The sequence below is a fragment of the Brassica napus genome, chromosome A8 (genome assembly GCF_020379485.1).
Source record: "Brassica napus cultivar Da-Ae chromosome A8, Da-Ae, whole genome shotgun sequence".
NCBI lineage: Eukaryota > Viridiplantae > Streptophyta > Magnoliopsida > Brassicales > Brassicaceae > Brassica > Brassica napus.
In genome coordinates this window covers 1132592-1152211 of record NC_063441.1, presented here as the reverse complement: position 1 = coordinate 1152211, position 19620 = coordinate 1132592, and the positions used below count along the sequence as shown (strand labels likewise).

Below are 19620 nucleotides of genomic sequence, written 5' to 3'. Positions count from 1 at the left end.
GAGTTTGGTCGGTGTTTGGCTGTAAACGCAGACGAGATTGCAGAGCTTAGAAGCGAGCTAGGGAATCAATTGGCGGAGAAGAGCAAGAATCTGGAACTCAGAGGTCTGGAGCTGTAGTTTACAGAGTCCCCGAGCTTGGGATGAGACTAAACTGAAGATAAGCTTGAGGAGTGTGGAAGAAGAAGACACAACAGTGGCTTCACAGAGATTCGGAGGTGTTGGTCATAAAAACGCAAGCTCATTCCTGTTAAGCTCAGTGGAGTTAGAGCAATGTAAGGTGAAAAGAAACTCTGCTTCTAATACATTACAACACAACTAGAGATGTTTTCCTCATTTTAGCTCTTTTATGGAATGCTTACTTGAACCGAATTGGTTTACTGAATCTGGTTTGCTATTGTCTTCTTTACTCGATCCATAATAAGATTCTGCTTACATGATAATATTCTTTCCCAAGACCAAACACTTGGCTACAATACACAAAGCATAGGAAGAGACGCAAGAAAACCATAACCAAGATATCAACTAAACCGAAACAAACCAGAAGAACATGTGTCTCTTCTTAGTGAATGCAAACCAAGCTTGGAACATAGGTGAGGAGAAGTGGATAACTGAGACGAGTTACATTTACACTACCTTCTTTACAGACTTGCTTATACATACCCTCACCAGCAATGTAGATTCTGGTCTGCTCTTCACCCTTGGTCGCTTTAGTCTCACAAAACACTGCCACTTTCTTCTCCTCGTTCAACAAAAAGCTCGCCACATTCACCTCACATGGGAGTTGAAACTTGTCAAAATCCACTTCCAAGACGAAATCTTTCCTCCACGATAACTCTTTACCCTCCTCATCAACCTTATTGCTCACCCAAATCCTCATCAAATTGAATAGAGCGTACCATCGTTTGCAAGTCGTTTTCAGTTGCGAAAGAGACTTCGCCGGAACCCTAGCTAGTATCTCCGATTCCAAATCGTGCGGAAGATTGGCTAATATCATCTTCGATTCCCTTCTCGTTGAAAGTTGAAGCTTCGTATATAAATAAGGTTTAGTTTATTAAAGCCCATTAGCGTTATTTAAAAGCCCATTAAATTGTTGTAGTAAAGCCCATTAAATTTAATAACTTCTCACTCGAGAGCAAAATTTATGGGGTTTTACAAAAGCCCATTAACAATTCAGTAGTCTACGGAGAGCAGTATATGGAGTTTATCCGTTTACATTTATCACGACCACAATGGGAATTCCACAACAAAATTTTTGTTGCATCACCTCCCATAAACCACTCTATATATTCAATTTTTTTAAAATAGGAACTATATAAGAGACTCCAAAATTTGGAAAAGCCTTGAGAGTTGTTTGTTTTTAGAAAATAATGCTTGAATAAAATTGATTGTATTAAAAATTAATGCAACAGTGGCGTATATATTATTTATTTTTATTTAAAGTAGAAATAAAAATGACTATTGGAACAAACATATTCTCTATTAAAAAAAAAAGATCAAGAGCATCATGGGAGATAACTTTAGAAATAAATTTCAACATGCACTTTCGAATTTGTAAAATTATGTAATTACTAAATAAGCATATATAAACATTAAGAAGATCATATCAATATTTAGCCACACCGAAATGCTTAAGAGAAAAGTAGATGAGGACTTTCCGACAAACATTAAAACCATATTTTAAAAGATTTTTGTACAGTCATTTTGCTAGATACGAACCCTACCATAATATTTGGTCAATTCATCTTTTAGATTTCGTGTCATAGAGAAGCATCGTTCTCATTAAATATAATATAGACTGAATTTGAAAAGAAACTATAAAATAAATGCACACCAATAACAGTACATATAAATCATAAGATAACAAAAATATTATTCTTTCAATGAACTTGTCATCGTAGCACCGTCTTGTGATACCCCACAATATTATTTTGAGGTCTTTGTCCAATTTATTTGTTTGGTCAACAATCAATTACTTACTAGCCATGGCTTACTACTAGCATAACTTATCTAATTTTAAAATGAACAAAAGACTCCCAAATTTTTTTTCAAACAACGCGTCAATTTTTCTTTCGTGTATACTTGTAATAATTATTTAGTAGAAATATTTTAAATATTCAAACCTAAAATGAACAAAATCCCAAAAATCTTAGCAGATAAATTTTAATGTGCATGTGAGTGGTGACACAACACAAGACAGGGAGACATAATGCTGGATGGTTCATAAACCAGCGATACATTTAGAAACGAATCCAATGCTTTTGTAAATGTAATTATGTACTATAAATAAACAAAAATGCAACAAATAAATCAAATATGAATGCATTTCAGTATTTTCACTATTCCATTGTTACGCTCCTTGGCATTTATTTATAATATTGTTTTCTCTAACTATATTATTTAAGTACATATCGAAAATCATAAAATATTTACATATTATTCAGAAAAAAAGGAGATAAATATTCAATGGACAACAGCTAATCTCGACAAAACTCAAAAGCCAGAGAAAAACATTAGCAAAAGACCACACTACTTCCCATTCTCCAAAAATCAACCCCACAACTTCGTAAATTACAAAAACGTCCTTAAGGACCCACCACCGTCCATTTTCAGATCTTTGATCGAACGGCTATCACGAACCCGAGAGATAAACCTCGCACTGTACCAAACTGTTCCCGACCCTAAACCCCGGAACCACCGTGAACGCGACACGTGGCTGCTCTGTTTCCTCCAACGCTTCCTCCGCAACGCTCTTCATGTACACTTCAGAGAATCTACAACCTTTCTGCACTCTAAAGATCTCAGCTTCATGCTCAAAAGAGAGAGCCAAGCAATGCAGAAGCCAAACCCTTTTCGCCATTTCGAGAAACCCAGAGCACAAGCTCGTCTCCGGGAACACACCAGCAGAGACCTGGTTTCTCAAGTGCGTGTGTCCGAAGAAAGCTTCCTCCATCTTCGGATGTATAACCTGCAAGAACTTGGCTCTGCAGAACCTAGCGAATCTTGATCTTGGCCGTGCGTTGAAGTAATCTCTAGCTTTCATCGACTTGAGCTCTGTAAACCTCTCAAAGAACGCTTCCCTCTCTGTTTTGCTCTGTTTCTTGAAGCTTCTTGAATCGGTTGAGAAGTGTGGTAGATGGAAAGCTTCGAACATTACGTTAGAGACAAAGTGTTCGAAAGCGAAACACTTGTGGTCTTGCTTGTAATAAACCACACCGGGCTGGATCGAGTTAGCAGCCATTGAAAGATCCCATCCCGCGAGTTTCATCTGTTGGACCATCAGCTTGACGAACCCTCTGATGGATTTGACTGTGTGGTTCAGATAAGCGACGAAGTGGGTTGGATTCAGCGCAGAGAGGTGAAGATTGTCTAAAGGGTTGCAGAGCTGTCCGCTTTGGTTAAGCCTCTTCTCTGTTAACTTGTTCTGTTTTGTAGTTTCTTCGAGCTTCTCTCTTAGAAACAGAATCTCTGAGTCTTTAAGCTTACACTGAGACTCAAGCTTCCTCCCCATTACCTCATACGTCTTCAGTAAACTCCTCAGCTCTTGAATCTCTGCGAGAACCAGCGTTCTCTCGGGGTTTGGATCCATCTGTTTCTTCAAGAAACATTGTTTCAGCTCAGACAAAGTCTTCAGCTCGGAGACCACCAAGTTGTCAGCTTTCTGAATCCCTATTGCGTCATAAGGAGACTGAGAGTGCTGTAGCTGCGCATAACCCGCTTTTATTGTAGAAACAGTAGCAAACAGCTTCGCAAGAAGAGCTTCTAAGGATAGACGTCTCTCATACTCTTCCTCAAGCTTGTAGAAAGACTCAGAGATATTGGCATTCTTGGAATCCAACTTTATCTTCTTCACATCTGGAGCAACACCGGTTAGCTTGTGAATGTTGAGAACTTTGGCAAACGTGCGTCTGAATTTACCCTTGGGAGCAACAGCCCTTGGTTTCACAGTCTCCATCTGCAGATCCATCACAAAGAAGCTTGAAAGTATTAAGTAACAAATAGGACAAAGAAAAAACACCACAAAAAGGAATTCAAAAGCAGAGAAGAGGAGAGGAGAGAGCTTGTAATGATGAATATAAAGAAAAAGCTAGAAGCTTTAATTCTAGGATCAGGGAGCGTTAATGGAGGGCCACAAGGTTTCTTTATGTAATATTCTCCAAATAGGACTTGCTTTATGTTAAGAACTATATAAAAAAAGCTCAATGTAAAGGAGTGTCTCCCTAATAAAAAAATCTATTAACAAAAGAGAAATCTACACATATATAATGCAATGGATACTGCTATAAAATATTCAACAAAGAGTTGTGAAACTTCATGGTTCATGCTTGAAATATTAATCAACAAAGAGTTGTGAAGACTTCATGGTCCAATCTACTTTTATTTTCTTCTTTAATTTATTTTTGTGGGGTTATTTAGTCAAAATGTGCTGCTAGAAAACAAAGAACAATTAAAGATTTGCAGAAGATTTCACCCATGCAGAATAATCCACCTCTCTCAAAAGAAACAAAAAAAAAAAACAGATCAAATATGCATTTACCATGTAACATAACCTTAATGTAAAACCAGTAATATTATTATACTGTAGTGCCTCAAAATCCCTTAGAGAAAACAGTACAAACCTTTTAAAAAAATGGTAAAAAAATGGTTTGATAACCATGTGAAACAACAAAAGGAAGTGATCACTTCCACTTCCTCTCCTCCTTCTGGTTTCTCCGCCTTCTCTCCTCCTCTTTCCAGTCTGAGTTTTTCCGATGACCGGCGCGTGGCGGTTCCGTTAACGCCAACGCCGGTCCCAATCTGCTTGGTTTTCTTTCTAGTTTAACATATGTTCGGCGTGTGGTGACTGGAGCCTATTTTGATGGAGATCTTGGTTGGAAAGCTTAGCTTTCATTCTCAGATCTGTATAAGGTTTTTGGAGGTGAAAGTACCGGATCGTTAGATCAACGGTTTGTTTCTCCTTTTTTTCTTTCTCTATCTTGTTACTGGTGGGGTTCTGGGTGGGCTTGTTCTCTCTTTTGGAAACTGCTGTGGATTCTCTCCGGTTCTTTAGTGAGCCTTTCATGTGGGATTGGTGTCTCTGAGTTCGGTTAGGCTTGGTTCCTTGTTTCTCTGTCAGATCTAGGTGTGATCTGGTTTCTTCATAAGCTCCATTACTAGGCATTCAACGGCCGTGCTTGCCCTGCCGTTTCCGAGAGTGTGTGGTGAATCTGCTGATTCCAACTTGTCAGAAGGTGGAGTTTGGTTATTTGGTTCCTGAGGTATTCCCTCGTTGTTCAAGGAGGAAGTGGCTTATTGGTGGTTTGGCCGTGGGCAATCTCTATAAGTATCTTTCATGGAGTTCTGAATCTGTTGTTTCATGTCCGTTTGGAGCCCTCACCAGTGACGTTTGGTTTCAGTCGCGTTTATCTTTTATTGCTGTTATGTGTATGTGTTTATTGGCATCCCTTGTATGGGCTTAGTTTCCAGGGTCAGTTCTGTGTGACCGCTGGCTTGTGTACCGAACGTAATCCTCTTCGGTTTAAGAATGCTATCTTGTAATCCTTTATGTTTCTTCTTAATAAAATCAGGCGACAAAAAAAAACCATGTGAAACAACAAGACAACCTCAAAGCCTGACAAACCCACCAAACACATTCAGTACAAGACCCACAACCTATGTCTCATTCTAGACTCAAAACGCACTAGCAGCAGCGGTCTAAACGCTATGTCACTAACCAAACAAAACCTTAAGACACTCTCATCTACATACCCTTAAGCAGATAGATGTCTTGGGTCTAATAAACCTAAGAGAACTTCACAAAAAAGTGGAATGTTATAATGAGACTGAATATTTCAACACAAACCAGAGAAACCCAGATTTAAAATTCAAAGTTTGAAACTTTCAGAAGCAAGTTTCTTTCAAGTAAACCAATAAAGTCAAAGGTTGTACCTTGCGGAAGTTGCAAGCTTCTCTCTTTGTTTAATGTTGGAGGGTGTCTCACTTCATCATAGAGTAAATCTGAAGAAAGAAACTTGAGAATCTGACAAACCCAATCTCTGCTTAAACCCTGCAGACTAAATTAATTCAAAACGACATTACAAATCTCAAACATAGAACCCAGATGAGAAAAATGATAAAAGAAACAAGATGATTAAAAATCCAAACTTTTGTGTTTTTTCTTTTTTTTTGGCTGTAAAGGATGGAAGTCCTAAAACCCTTTTTTGAGAATCGACTATTTATACAAGTGAACCCAACAAAACAATTAATGCGAAAAAAGGTTCAGCATTATTGTGATTAGCTAACAACAATGGGGATTAGGCCCACGACCAGCGACATGAACCTTCCATTGCTTTAAATAAATAAAAACGAGAAGAAAAAAATAAACGCAATAATGGAATCGAATCATTCACCAGAAACCCACATGAAAGCTAACAACAACAGTAGAAATATAAACACTCACCAGGTTATATCGTTCTGTTATTTTTAGCCCACTTGAAAAAACTACAAGCAACACACACAGAAGAATTTTAAGAAGAAGAATAACGTGAAATGACGGAAAAGGGCAACCACAGAGAGCAAAGTTTAGCACAGCAAAGCGACAGCGTTGGGTGTTTCAATGTGTTTTCCGAAAATACACCTCGTTTACGGTGAGATCTCGAGACGTGCGAAGGGTGTTTTTGGTAAATTGCAAACACTGTTGAATGGAATATTTGTAATCAATATGAACTTTGATGGGCTTGTAAATGGACTATATAAGAAATCAGTTAACAACTTTAACTGTCATCAATTTTTATTTTTTCTTTGTTTTCTGCTTTGTGCAGAAATACATTTATCGAATTTCAAAATTTGAGATGAGTTGATAGTTTTCTTTTGGTATAAACACTATACATAATAATAAATCATAATCGGGTTAACAAATTATTTCAAAAATAATTGTTTAATGTTTGTTAGGAGTTATATTTTCAAATATTATTTGATCGTGACATTCAAGAAATATAGTCTTCAAATCGAAGCAAAATTTAATTATTATATATTATTTTCAATCATCTTTTTCAAATTGAAAATTTCTTAAAAATACATTGACTAATTTATATTTGCTAATAAAATATACAAACTATTTTGAATTTTCGTTTAATACACGATCTAATTTTTGTTGCATATTAAATATACAAACTTTTGAAATTCGTAGATTTTACACTTTGCTTTAGACGACGTCAACTCTGTTTAACTAAATACATGGTTAAACAGTGAAAGGAAAATTCCTTAAAAATGCACGAATTAATTTTCATTTGCTCATAAAATATACAAACTATTTTGGAACTCCGTTTAATACACGAACTAATTTTCGTATCCTTTAAATACAAAACCTTTTGAAATTTACAGATTTTATACATTGATGTAGACAATGTTAACTATGTTTAACATGAGTGAAGACCACATTAGTGTTTAATTAAACACATATTTAAACTATGAAAAACAAACTCACCCCTCAGCAAAAAACTCTCAAATCGATTGACTTCTAATTAAATTTTATTTCAATTCTAATTCAATTTATTTTCAGTATGAGTTCCCTAATTTGTTCTAACTTCTCTTATTCTTCTTCTTCTTTACTTTGATTTCACTTAAATCACTTTGAAGTGGAGTCGATTTCAGTGTTGTGAAAAAGACGAAAAAACGAGGTAATGTTCAAACGAGTTTATGATTTTGGAATTAGTTTAGTGTTATGCATTTTTGATTCTTCCCTTCTTTCTTTTGACTGCAGTGATAATGAGTCAGTCAAGGTTAACTTACACTATGAAAACATAACAGAGAAGAAAACTAACAGTATAATATATCTGGGACGATTTTAAAGGATTTTTAAGTGAAAACTAATATCAATTTCACTTATGTTAAACATAGTTGGCGTCGTTTAAATCGATATGTAAAATCTGAAAATTACAAAAAAATTGTGTATGTAATAGGATATGAAAATTAATTTGTGCATTAAACTGAGATCCAAAATAGTTTGTGTATTTTATGAGAGAATAAAAATGAGTTCGTATATTTTTAAGGAATGTTTCTTTCATAATTTAACCATATGTTTAATTAAACATTAATGCCGTCATTATTTCTGTTAAACAGAGTTGACGTCGTTTAAAGTGATGTGTAAAATCTGTAAATTTCAAAAGTTTATGTATTTAATAGATAAAAAATTTTGTTCGTGTATTAAATAAGGATCTAAAATAGTTTGTATATTTTATTAGCAACTGGAAATTAGTTAGTGTATTTTTAAGGAATTGTTTCTTTTAAATTTAGTATCGTTATACCATAAAAAAATTGGTTGCAAAATAAATGTTATTTTATGATTCCAATGCAACTTTTTAATTAATTTATCTTTTTGCCTCTAAGAGCATGTCCAAACTCTACTTTGAAGTTTCCAAAACTCTATATTTGAAGTTCCAAGATATTCTTGTCCAAAAGCAAAATTTCAAAGTTAACTTCAAAATTATTTGTATTGTACACTATAGTCCTTATATTTTTCATAATTAAAATAAATCCGTAATTATAAATGACTATCAGATATATAAAAATATTACAGCAATATTTATTAATAAAATCTTACACTAAAATATAAAATTATAAATAGAAATACATAATTTAATAATAAATTACAAGAAAAATACCACATTGTTCCATCTTCGATTACACAAAATTTATTTGAAGAATGTTTTTTAGATTAATGTGATTGGTTAAATATTCAGATTAATGTGATCGATTACATTACTAATTAAATATTCAAAATTTATTTGGAGAATGTTTTTGTTCATTCTCCAAATTATGAAAATTTATTTGGAGAATGTTTGACCATTAATTAAATCATTTATAAAATCTTAAAATCATAAATGTGATGTGTAATTAATTGTACCTTTGAACCAATAAATCGATCCTGAACAAATCCAAAAACTTGCACCTTTGAACCCCCTAGATTTTCCGGGAATGCCCAAGTATGATTTAATTAATGGTCAAACAATGGCAAATTTGAATATTTAATTAGTTTCATAATTTGTGTGCAAAATTTTAAAATGATAACTAATTTGAAATAGAGGAAGTAGTTATTACTAATCCCTTTTATATTATATGATGACATGATTTTAATCACAAGCTTTTTACTTGGTTCCAAAATAGTTGATCATTCACCTACAATTTGTTTCTTTCTAATACCATATATATGTTTTATAATGCTTTTGTTATTTAAATTATTTTTAATGAACTTTTTTTTTATATCTTGTCATCCACATGTTCTAATTTAAGGATTTTGTTTTAGAATTTGATGACTTTTAAGCCAAATAACATATATTTACTAGATCTAACTTACTCGGCTATAACTTAAACATATTTTACCAAAAAAAAAACTTAAACATATTCCAAAAATTATTATGGGATTTTTGAAAATATGATTCAAAATTCAAACTCAAACACAAAACTAACTCATATTTGTTTTTGGAATTTTGACTTGCCCTATTCACTCCAAAAGTTCGGATTGTTCACGAAAATGTCATTATTTTTTTCTTTTCGAAAATGAGTATTTTACTCTATCATCCTCATCTTCATCAAGTATTTAAAAATATTGTCATTACCATCAATACACCAACCACAATGAACAACTAATTTGAAGCTTTTAATGCACCTAAAAATCGATTTTATCTTCTTCTATCTCATTTCTTATGAACTAAAAACAACATCTCTTTGACTTTCTCTCTATATTCATCCAAAAAACTCAAGATTTTGATTCTAATTTTTTTTAAAGTTCGTAGAGCCATTCAAGCTAACGATTCTTGGTGGGTCGCTTTCGTTTGAGGTTCTGGGTGCGTGGAGAAGGCTTCTATGTGCTAAGGAAGTTATCTCACTAATTTAAGGTACAAAATCATTTTTTTCCAGATCTGTCTGTCATAAGACTTACGTTAAGTCTTCTTTACGTTAAGACTTCTGCACGGAAGTCTTCTAGTCAATGAAGAAGTTGGTTTTGCAATTGACTTTATGTGTGTCTTTTTGAGCCGACTTCTCTGAAAGTCTTCCTGTTTTATTTGTTTCAAAAAAATATCGAAAACACCAGAGAAGACTTCCTTGTAAGTCATCTAAGATAAAAAAGGTTAGTTTTGCATTTGACCGGATTGTGTTAGAAATTTAACTTTTCTTAAACGACTTACACAGAAGTCATCCAAGAAAAAATAAAACTTCAATATTTAATTTTTTAGATGACTTTCATGTAAGTCGTTTCGGGTTACTATTTGTAATTGAAAAATAAAACTTAAATATTTAATTTCATCCGGACGACTTACATGTAAGTCATTCGATAGACGACTTACACGGAAGACGAAGAGGGAGATAGAGAGAGAACAAAAAATTTTATGAGACAGAGATTTTTTTCTGGGGTCGAAAAGAAACTAGGGTTTTGAGTTTTAGTTTTTTAGTTTATATTTTTCGATAGACGGCTAACACGGAAGACGACGAGGGAGAGAGAGAGAGAGAACAAAAAAAGTTTATGAGACAAAGATTTTTATCTCGGGTCGAAAAGAAACTTTAGTTTTTTAGTTTTATATTTTTAGTTTAATATTTTTTTGACAAAATAAATTAATTTAATGTTTAGGCGGGAAACTAAAATATTTTTAGCGGGAATAAGAACACTTCAATATTTTTAACTCAGAAGACTTCCATAAAGTATTCTAATGTAAAAAACACAAGAAGAAGACTTTTTGGAAGTCGTCTTGACCCTACATATAGCATGAACTCAAATAATTAACTAAATAGAAACAAATAATTTATAAAACTTAAATACAACTCAAAAAGTGTTTAAAATATACACAAAACTAAATACATATAGATCAACTTTTTTAAAATAAATCTTAAGCTTCCAAAATCTAACCCTAAGAATACATACAATACTACAATATATGTTGCCAAACTCTAAACCAAGGAATATCATGACTCACTACTTCCACTCATCTATGTTGAAAACAATTCAATTTTATTATATCTTAATTTATATCACTTACAACTGTTTACAATTACATGATTTCAATTCTTTTCCGATCAAAATATTTTTTACAAAATTTATAAATTACCTTTAAGATCTATTATATGAGAAGACTTACCGGAAGTCTTCAAGACTTACAAAACTTCAGAAGACTTACAAAATCTCATAAGAATTTATGGGGTTATATTCGTAAAATAAATTCTGTTTTTTTGTTCGGTCATAAGGGGATGGTTGTAATTTCACAAGACTTTTGGGGTTACCTTTACATTTGATTCAAGTTTGTGTATACTTTTGCATTTAAAATCAACTTTTGAGTCATATTTGACACATTCTCCATTTATTATTCTATAACAAAGTTCAATTTTGATTTGAATACTAACATGTGATATGTGTTGTTGTCGATGTTCTTCAAAACTTTTCTTTTTTTATATGTATCCGACATTGAAGTTATTTAAATAAGTCCAATCAGTCTTTGTTGCAACTATCACACTTGGAGAATCAATTGAAGCTCATGTGTTTCGAGAATGCATACATAAAATTAAAACAGATAAAAAAAACAAACGTGAGTAAACAAATAATAGATCAAAAAGACAAAGATTTAAAGACTCAAAACTGAAATTACATGTGTAGACACAATCGAAATAACTCAACCGATCGATAACTTAATCTCCTTTTCTCTTTTCGTCGATACTTTTGATGTTCTCTTTTTGATAGTAGTATTTTTCGGCAGAGAGCAGACTGAGTACCGCTTTGTTATGTAAGCCCAACGTAAATTAATACGGCTTTACGTAAAACAAAACATCAACAAACCTGGTCCGATACTCAACAGTTTTTTTGACATCACTCGCGACTTTAAATTAAAGTTCTATGACTCTATAGTCTATACATTTGTGGGCTTATATGACGCGATATAAATATGGTTGAACGATCAATGTCAGTATTCAACAATTATTAGAATATATATTTGATCCCGCGCACATGCACAGATAATCACCTAGTCCATTACTATTTTAAAAGTGCAATCGGTTATGTACCGGTGTCTCTTTATTAACATGAATGACATATAGAGAGCTGAGAGAATATTTCATGTAAGTAACACTTTTTTTAAAAGCATATAATACTCTATTTTTAATTTATATTTTTGACAAACATATAATACTATTTTTTGATGAAATTCAAATTTATTGATCACCCCAAAAATATATATGTACAAAGTAAATATTTATAGTGCAAATAATAAGGTAGAGACAAAACGTTAAGCGAAATGAGTTTCAAACCATCTTCTCATCAAACCTTGCAGCTTTGGTCGCAGTTAGTAACCAGTGGAGGTGATACAATTTCGAACCGCTGTGTCCACCATCCTAGCAATATGATCAACCGGCTTTGAGATGTTATTATGCTTTCTGTCAGTTCACCCGCCCCAAATGTAATATCGTAACCTTCAGTACAAGCCTAAAGAGAATAAACGTAAGCCTGTCGTAGGTGCTCATAAGAAGACAAGTCATGGTGTTATCCCAGTCCCAGTCAGGATCTCGATCTGTTCCAAAGAGGTTCCCAGCAACACGGAGCCAAAGCGTATAACTTTGTATGGGCATGCAAAGAATAAGTGGTTTGTGTTATTAATTGTAGTGGCCGATTTAATTTGTTGCGTTTATTATACAACGTGAAATATGATAGACGAAGGATTGAGAGGATAATTGATGTGTTTTACAATTTTTTTTTTTTGTTTAACAATTTTTTGGTTCGTGTAATTAAATGTAGTGGTAGACATAAATGGAGTAGGCATAATATATTGAGATATTAAATTAAAATATTTTTTCTAACATCAATTAGATAATCATAGTAAATATTAATTAATGCAAATATTAACATAATAAGCCTTTAGTTCCTTTCTGGCAGACCTAGTCTGATCTCTTCTCCTCTCCAACAACCATCATGGTCGTGGTCATTCCTGCAAACAATCAAACTCATCAAAAGCATTTGCATCTCCTTTTCTTAAAGATTTTACTCTTCTTTCTAGAGCTACTTTTGTCACTGAGTTAAAATGGCTATAGACTAATTCCTTCTCACGACGTCTCCTCCTGTCTGATCCATATATCTTGCTACCTGAAAAATACTTAAACAAACTGATTACAGAAAATAACTCTCTTTCTCTCGGTTTGTAAGTAGTTACTCAAGTTTTATTGTTCTTCCTTGAGAGTCTAGCCTTGAGCAAGATTCCAATCACTTTAGATCTAGAAATCCTAACCCAAAACAGAAAGAAGATAGGTAGACCGAAGGATTTTTGGTGTCAAACCGATTGACCTGTCCTAACCCGATTTCTCCTACGCATTTTCTTTGTTTTTCTTTTTGGATCGTTTGATCTCTGTTCTCGTTTCTTCTGAACTTTATTTTCTTTCTATTTCCATTCAAACGATGTCTTGGTTTGTCTTACAAAATATAGACAGAGAAGAAAGTGTTTAAGATAGATAGATAGATAGATTATTTTTTCTGAAACAAGAATAAGAATACAAACCCTAACCTTCAAGTGGCTCTGATACCATTTTGTGCCACCTTTGATAGGCTTTTTTTTTTTTTTTTTGAGAAAGGGCTTAGGCTTCTTTCCCTGGAACACTTGAGTAGGCGTGGGTGAAGGGATCAAGAGGATACTATCAATCTTGGATGGATTGTGAACTTCACCATAGAGCTATGGGATGCTCTCAGAACGATATGCTACTCTTATGACACATGATCACCCTGCTTAGTTATGCCATGGATGGTTCATGAGAGATCACTCTCTTTAATGTGAAGGTAATGTTCAAGGCTGAACAAAGGTAACGTTTCTCCAAAGGAGGAATTTTGACTGGAAATAGTTTATTGCTTGATTCAGGTTGTGGGTACACTTTAGTTTAAGCTCAAAAAAACTGAAACCCTAATCCTACATCAACGTGATTAGTGAAAACAAAACCCTAATTCTATTTTTTAGTTGGTTTAAGAATACAAATCTAATCCTAAGTGGTGTACACATTAATAAAATAAATTATATACAATTAAAACAAATTCGGCCAAGAGTTGAGCCATGGTTGTGGATCTTTTGTCTTCATGGGTTGATAAGCCCCTTGTTCGAGCAAGTCCTTATTAGGTCCGCCCCATTGTCATTCTGATCCAACCAGATCGTTCCCCAAGCTCATTTAGTTGATAAAAGTGTTATTGTTGGTCCATTTCCAGATCCGGACATTCATCATCCATTTCACACTCATTTCTTGCTCATTTCGGGTTCGGCTATCTCATTTCTCGATCATACCGGAGCGCCCTGACCATGTCCATTTTCTGTCCAAACACGTTTGTCCATATATAACATTTCATAATCAGTTATTGTTGCTCCACACTCTATAAAGGATTTTATCTTCTCTCGGTCTAAAATTTCATGGAGCCTATTAGATCACCTTTCATTCCATTAGACCCTTCTTGAGTCCATTTCAGTCCATTAAGTTGTGCCTTAGACCAATGTCTAGCTGATTCTTCCATGGTCTTCAAGTCTTGGACCATAGTTTTGCCCCTGATCAATTCTTGATCTAGATCCGCCACTGGCTAAGATCCCAACTATAGAGGTGTCAAATGGGCGGGCCGTCCAATGGTTGTCCATGTCCATATACAAACGGGCTTAATATGGACAAACCCATTTTTCCCATTAGTTTTCATTGGACAAAATGTGGAAGACCATTAAGAAAATGGTCTTTATTGATTTTGGGCTTTATGGACGTGGACTGTCCAATGGTCACAAAACCTAAGGTTTATAAAATTTAAGTTTTTCCGCTAAACTCGTAAAATCGATTTTTTCGCTTAAATTTTAATATCAAATTTTCCCGTCAGAACCAGAAAATCGAGTTTTTCTTCAAAACGCAAAATCGAATTTTTCCGCTAAAACCGGAAAATCGAGTTTTTCTGCCAAAACCGCAAAATCGATTTTTCTCGCCAAAACCGAAATTGTTGTACTTATGAACTTATGTATTATTGTACTTATGAATTTATGGATGAATTTTAATTTTATGAACTTGTATATGTAATTGTATGCTTATAAATTAAAATTTTCTTATATGGTCATTATAGACCCCATGGCAAAACCGAAAAATCGAGTTTCTCTGCCAAAATCAAAAAATCGAGTTTTCCGCCAAAACCGCAAAAATGAGTTTTTTCCGCCAAAACTGAAAAATCGAGTTTTTCCGTCAAAACTGCAAAATCGAGTTTTTCCGTCAAAACTGCAAAATCGAGTTTTTCCGCCAAAACTGCAAAATCAATTTTTCCCACCAAAACCGTAATTGTTGTATTTATGAACTTATGTATTGTTGTACTTTTGAATTTATGGATGAATTTTAATTTTATGAACTTTTATATATAATTGTATGCTTATAAATTAAAATTTAAAATTTTCTTATATGGTCATTATGGACCCCATGGCAGCCCATAAAAATATGGGTGTTAGTGGGTATGGTCTTTAATGGACATGGTTCTTAATGGACATGATCACTTTGCTGTCCACAAACAATGAATGGACAAATAGATATGGGCTAATGGACATGGGCTCGCCCAGTTTACAGCTCTACCCAACTATGACTGCTTTTCCTAATACCAAAGAAATGAACAATAATGCAAATAAAAAAAGAACATAACTATTTTCCCCAACAATTTCGCATTTTCCTATATCATCTTGTTTAAACATTATTCAATAAATAATGCTAACACAATTAATAAACAAGAATGCAAACCATAGAGTTTATAACGAACAAAAGATAGTTTATTACTAATAAGACAATATTTTATCTTCTATGTTATTTATGACTCTACTTCTGTTCTATTCCGATCATCATTAGATAACCTTATTAACGTGAAAAAAAAGAACCCGACTACATACCCTCATTCCCTCAATAGAGGAATTATATTTAACTTGTGTTTCAGTCATTATAACTCGACCACAATGATATTATTAATATTGAAAAAATTTCAACCGAAGCAAGGAATTACATCAAAGACATAATATTCTCAACAGGATCCGTGACAGGCCAGATCCTAACGAGATCAGTGCCTCCTAACCTTGGTGACTGGATTACAAAACTTCTACGACTATTTATGTTTGGATTATAGTAATAACCCTCTGACCCTAAGTAATAATAAAAATAAGGGACTATAACGATTTCACCACCAGGATGTGTCACACCAAATCTGCACATAGATCTTGGTATTCCTTGAAGCACAGCCATGTGTGTAATCTTCGACCACTCTTGCTTCTCCGCATTCTCCATAACCCACACATCCATATCCTCATTGTTGAGGTAGTTGTAACATATGCATCCTAACTTCCCTTGGTAGTCTACAAGAGATGATTTTCCATACCTTACATTTAATTTTTCCGGAACCTGAAATACATGACTAAACTTCTCAGACACAACATTGAAGCTAATGATAACATTTCTCTGATTCTCCGCCTTTGCTGTGTAATAGATTGTCCCTCCGATGCAAACTGCAGTTCCGAATGGACTGTGACGTTCGATGCAGCATTTGATATTCCTCCACTCCTTTCCGAGATCTCCCAACGTGAAAACTTTATAAGACTGCTCCGGCTCACTTGTTGGCCTTGCTATGCACGCTACTTTGTACTGATTCCTCATCGGGTCGTACCCGAATAAGTAGAACCGCCTTGGGGGTATACCTGTATCGGGTAAGGGAACAGAACGCCTTGTGGTAGGGTTGTGCAACGTGAACTGACCACGAGTACATGACCAAAACCCGATCAAGCCGCGAACGTATTGAAACTCTCTCGCTGTTGCGGTCATGGCAAACATTTTCTCTACGATTTGGTTTCTTTCGCTTCTAATTTGACGAGAGTAAGTGTACGAGAAGACCACACCACAGTCTAACAAAGTATCCAATATGAAGTGTGGAGCATCAGGCGAGGGTTGACTCAAAGACCGAGTCACGACGGAGTTTTTGACTATGTAGTCGTCGATAATAGTTCTCCATTGCTTAGAGACGCATCGGGTCCTCGCGAGGGACTTTGCTGGAAGTCTGTGGAGGATCTCTACGGTTAGATCCAGAGGTGTGTTGATACCATCACCGGATCTTTTTCTTTTTCTGGCCATAAGATGTCAGAAGTTGCGTACACCCTTTTGTTGTCCCTTGTTTGTAGTTGTTTGTTCTATTCCTTATCTTCTAACACAAACCCTAACATATATATACGTACACCCTTTTGTTGTCCCTTTTGTTGTTGGTCAACTAATGCATGAACCAAATCTAGCCAACAAATGGAGAAACAAACAAATGCATGAACGAAAAAGATAACATATCATTTCTTCCTTTTTTTTGGGGTCAAATCATATCATTTCTTTCTATTTTGGAAAATTTAGAGTAGAGTTTATCATAGAATCTATATATATATAATTAATAGCAAACCAACTTTTTTGTCTTCATTGATGTCCGCATTTTTTTTATAGGAAAATAAAAATCAAATCTAAAAGTAGAGATTGCTCCCTTATGCAATCTAATGGTCAATTTTTAGCTTCATTTAAAGGGACATTTGCTAAAACCAACCCAAATATTCAAGTCAAATGTAAAAGTGTACCCCACTTTCAGTCAAATGCAAAACCAACCTAAAGGAGTAGTGAAAGTACTATTTCACCCTTATGACCAAACAAAAAACATAAATGTATTTTACGTTTCTATCCTTTGGAAGTCTACACGTAATAAAAGAAGTCTACATATATATAGACTTCCTACGAAGTCTACTTTATAGACTTGTTTTGTAGTCTACACTCTAATTTGGTCTACTAATTTAATTTTGAAAATGTATAAAAATAATTATTGTGATATTTTTAATTAATCATCAATATAATGGATAATATGAAGTAAATAAATTAAAATTTCATATAATCGAACAATTTTGAAGAATATATACTAATTTGGTTATCATGTGCTAGACTATGTTCATAGTTTAGAAACAAAAGGTTCTAACATGTTATGTCTTTTAGTAGTTGATTTCATAGGGTTAGATTTTAGATTTTTTTTTTTTTTTTGTTTTATTAACTTAAATCTGCATATTAATGTTTAGTAGTTTATATTTTGTATAAATGAGACTTTTTGATTATCAAGCAAAACATTTAGGGTTTGATATTTGTGGTTTAGGGTTTCGTAGACCTACAATAAAGTCTATTTATCTGAAGACGTCTTTTTCAGTCTATATTTTTCAATTTGTTTTACAAAAAATCATTATATTTAAACTAAGTTAAGTTCCTTAAGAATAAAAAAGTGAAATCATATACTATAACTATTAAAAAATAAAGAAATAAATTTAATAAATCATATATTAAAATTATTAAAATAATAAAGAATAAACAACAATAATTAAATTATTATAGTAGACTTCCAAAAAGGTCTACTATGTTATAGTAAGATCTACTCCAAAATTTTAATTTTAGTAGACTTCAAACGAAGTCTACAGTATCGTAAATTTTAACCTAGTTACATTTTTGTCTCCCTATATAAACAAAATTTATTCAATCTCTCTCTAAAGTGGCTGCACAAGTTCTTAAAACTCTCTCCCTTCTCTCTAAAACTTTCTCTCTTCTCTCTAAAATTCTCTCAATTGTTTCTAAATCTCTCTCATTATCTTCTTTCTCTCTAAAATTTTCTCAAGTCTTTCTCACAATATTATCTTGTCATTTTAGATATTATGATTCATGGTTTTCATCTTCTCCTTTAAAAAATGTAAGTTTTAGATCTATAGATTTTAAATGTGTATTTTATGTTTATTTCTCACAATATTATCTTTTTTTGTAGGTATTATCACTCATGGATTTCATCATCTCCTCTAAAAATGTAAGTTTTAGATTAATAGATTTTAAATATGTATTTACATGTTTATATTCAAATAAATTTATAGATCAAGCTCTCTACATTAATTTGCTACTAGTTTACCTTATAAATTATATTATGTAAAGTATTTTCAGATTTAAAATTATTTTCACATTTCAAAATATATAGATTTTTTCAGATCTGAAAATTATCAGACAGTGTAGACTTCTAAAGAAGTTTACTAAAGCTTGCAGACTTCATATGAAGTTTACTAAACCATAAAGTTTAAGCAGACTTCATTGGAAGTCTACAAAAATATGACTTTAATTTTTTTTCTATGTTTTTTAATAATTTTATCTTATTTTGCAGGTATTTTCTTCCATAGTTGTTCTCTTCTCCTCCTAGAAATGTAAGGTTTACATCTATAGATTTAAAATATGTGTTCTAGTATTTATATTCAAATAAAGTTACATATTAAAATTCATATTAATATGTCTTTAATTTATAACTATTTTGTCTATTAAATCATATTTTTAAAAGTTTTTTAGATTTAAACTTATTTCATATTTTTAATGTATTATTTTTCAGATCTATTTTTTTTTATAGAGTAGACTTCATTTGAAATCTACTTAAAACTTACGGCTGGTAGACTTCAAATGAAGTCTACTAGCCTTGAATTTTAAGCAAATTTCATTAGAAGTTTACTCAAATATGATTTTAATTTTTATCTTATTTTTTAAAATTTTATTTTATTTTGCAGGTATTCTCTTCCAATATTTTCAAATCATCTTCCCAAAAATGTAAGC

The 19620-nt window shown here is 33.1% G+C and overlaps 3 protein-coding genes across 4 annotated transcripts; all 3 read right to left on the bottom strand.

Annotated features, from left to right (window-relative positions):
• Positions 1-559: 559 nt before the first annotated feature.
• On the bottom strand, positions 560-994 carry LOC125577426 (F-box/kelch-repeat protein At3g17530-like). The gene has a single exon (XM_048738937.1). The coding sequence runs from the start codon at positions 992-994 to the stop codon at positions 560-562; it is 435 nt and encodes a 144-aa protein (XP_048594894.1).
• A 1419-nt stretch (positions 995-2413) lies between these two features.
• Positions 2414-6584, bottom strand: LOC125577241 (protein GRAVITROPIC IN THE LIGHT 1-like). Of its 2 annotated transcripts, none has more exons than XM_048738441.1 (3): positions 6437-6584; positions 5926-6050; positions 2414-3952 (listed from the first exon to the last, which is right to left on the bottom strand). In XM_048738441.1, the coding sequence occupies exon 3, from the start codon at positions 3950-3952 to the stop codon at positions 2630-2632; it is 1323 nt and encodes a 440-aa protein (XP_048594398.1). In that variant the 5' UTR covers positions 5926-6050; positions 6437-6584; the 3' UTR covers positions 2414-2629. The 2 variants fall into 2 exon arrangements, with proteins under 2 accessions (XP_048594398.1, XP_048594399.1); XM_048738442.1 differs by having other exon boundaries at positions 5926-6043; positions 6437-6474.
• Positions 6585-15987: 9403 nt separating this feature from the next.
• Positions 15988-17106, bottom strand: LOC125577425 (putative F-box protein At1g32420). Its single transcript, XM_048738936.1, has one exon. The coding sequence runs from the start codon at positions 17104-17106 to the stop codon at positions 15988-15990; it is 1119 nt and encodes a 372-aa protein (XP_048594893.1).
• Between the last annotated feature and the right edge of the window lie 2514 nt (positions 17107-19620).

Excerpts from the sequence above, each read along its gene's own strand:
- LOC125577426 (XM_048738937.1), bottom strand. The coding sequence starts at position 994 with ATGATATTAGCCAATCTTCCGCACGATTTGGAATCGGAGATACTAGCT.
- LOC125577241 (XM_048738441.1), bottom strand. The coding sequence starts at position 3,952 with ATGGAGACTGTGAAACCAAGGGCTGTTGCTCCCAAGGGTAAATTCAGA.
- LOC125577425 (XM_048738936.1), bottom strand. The coding sequence starts at position 17,106 with ATGGCCAGAAAAAGAAAAAGATCCGGTGATGGTATCAACACACCTCTG.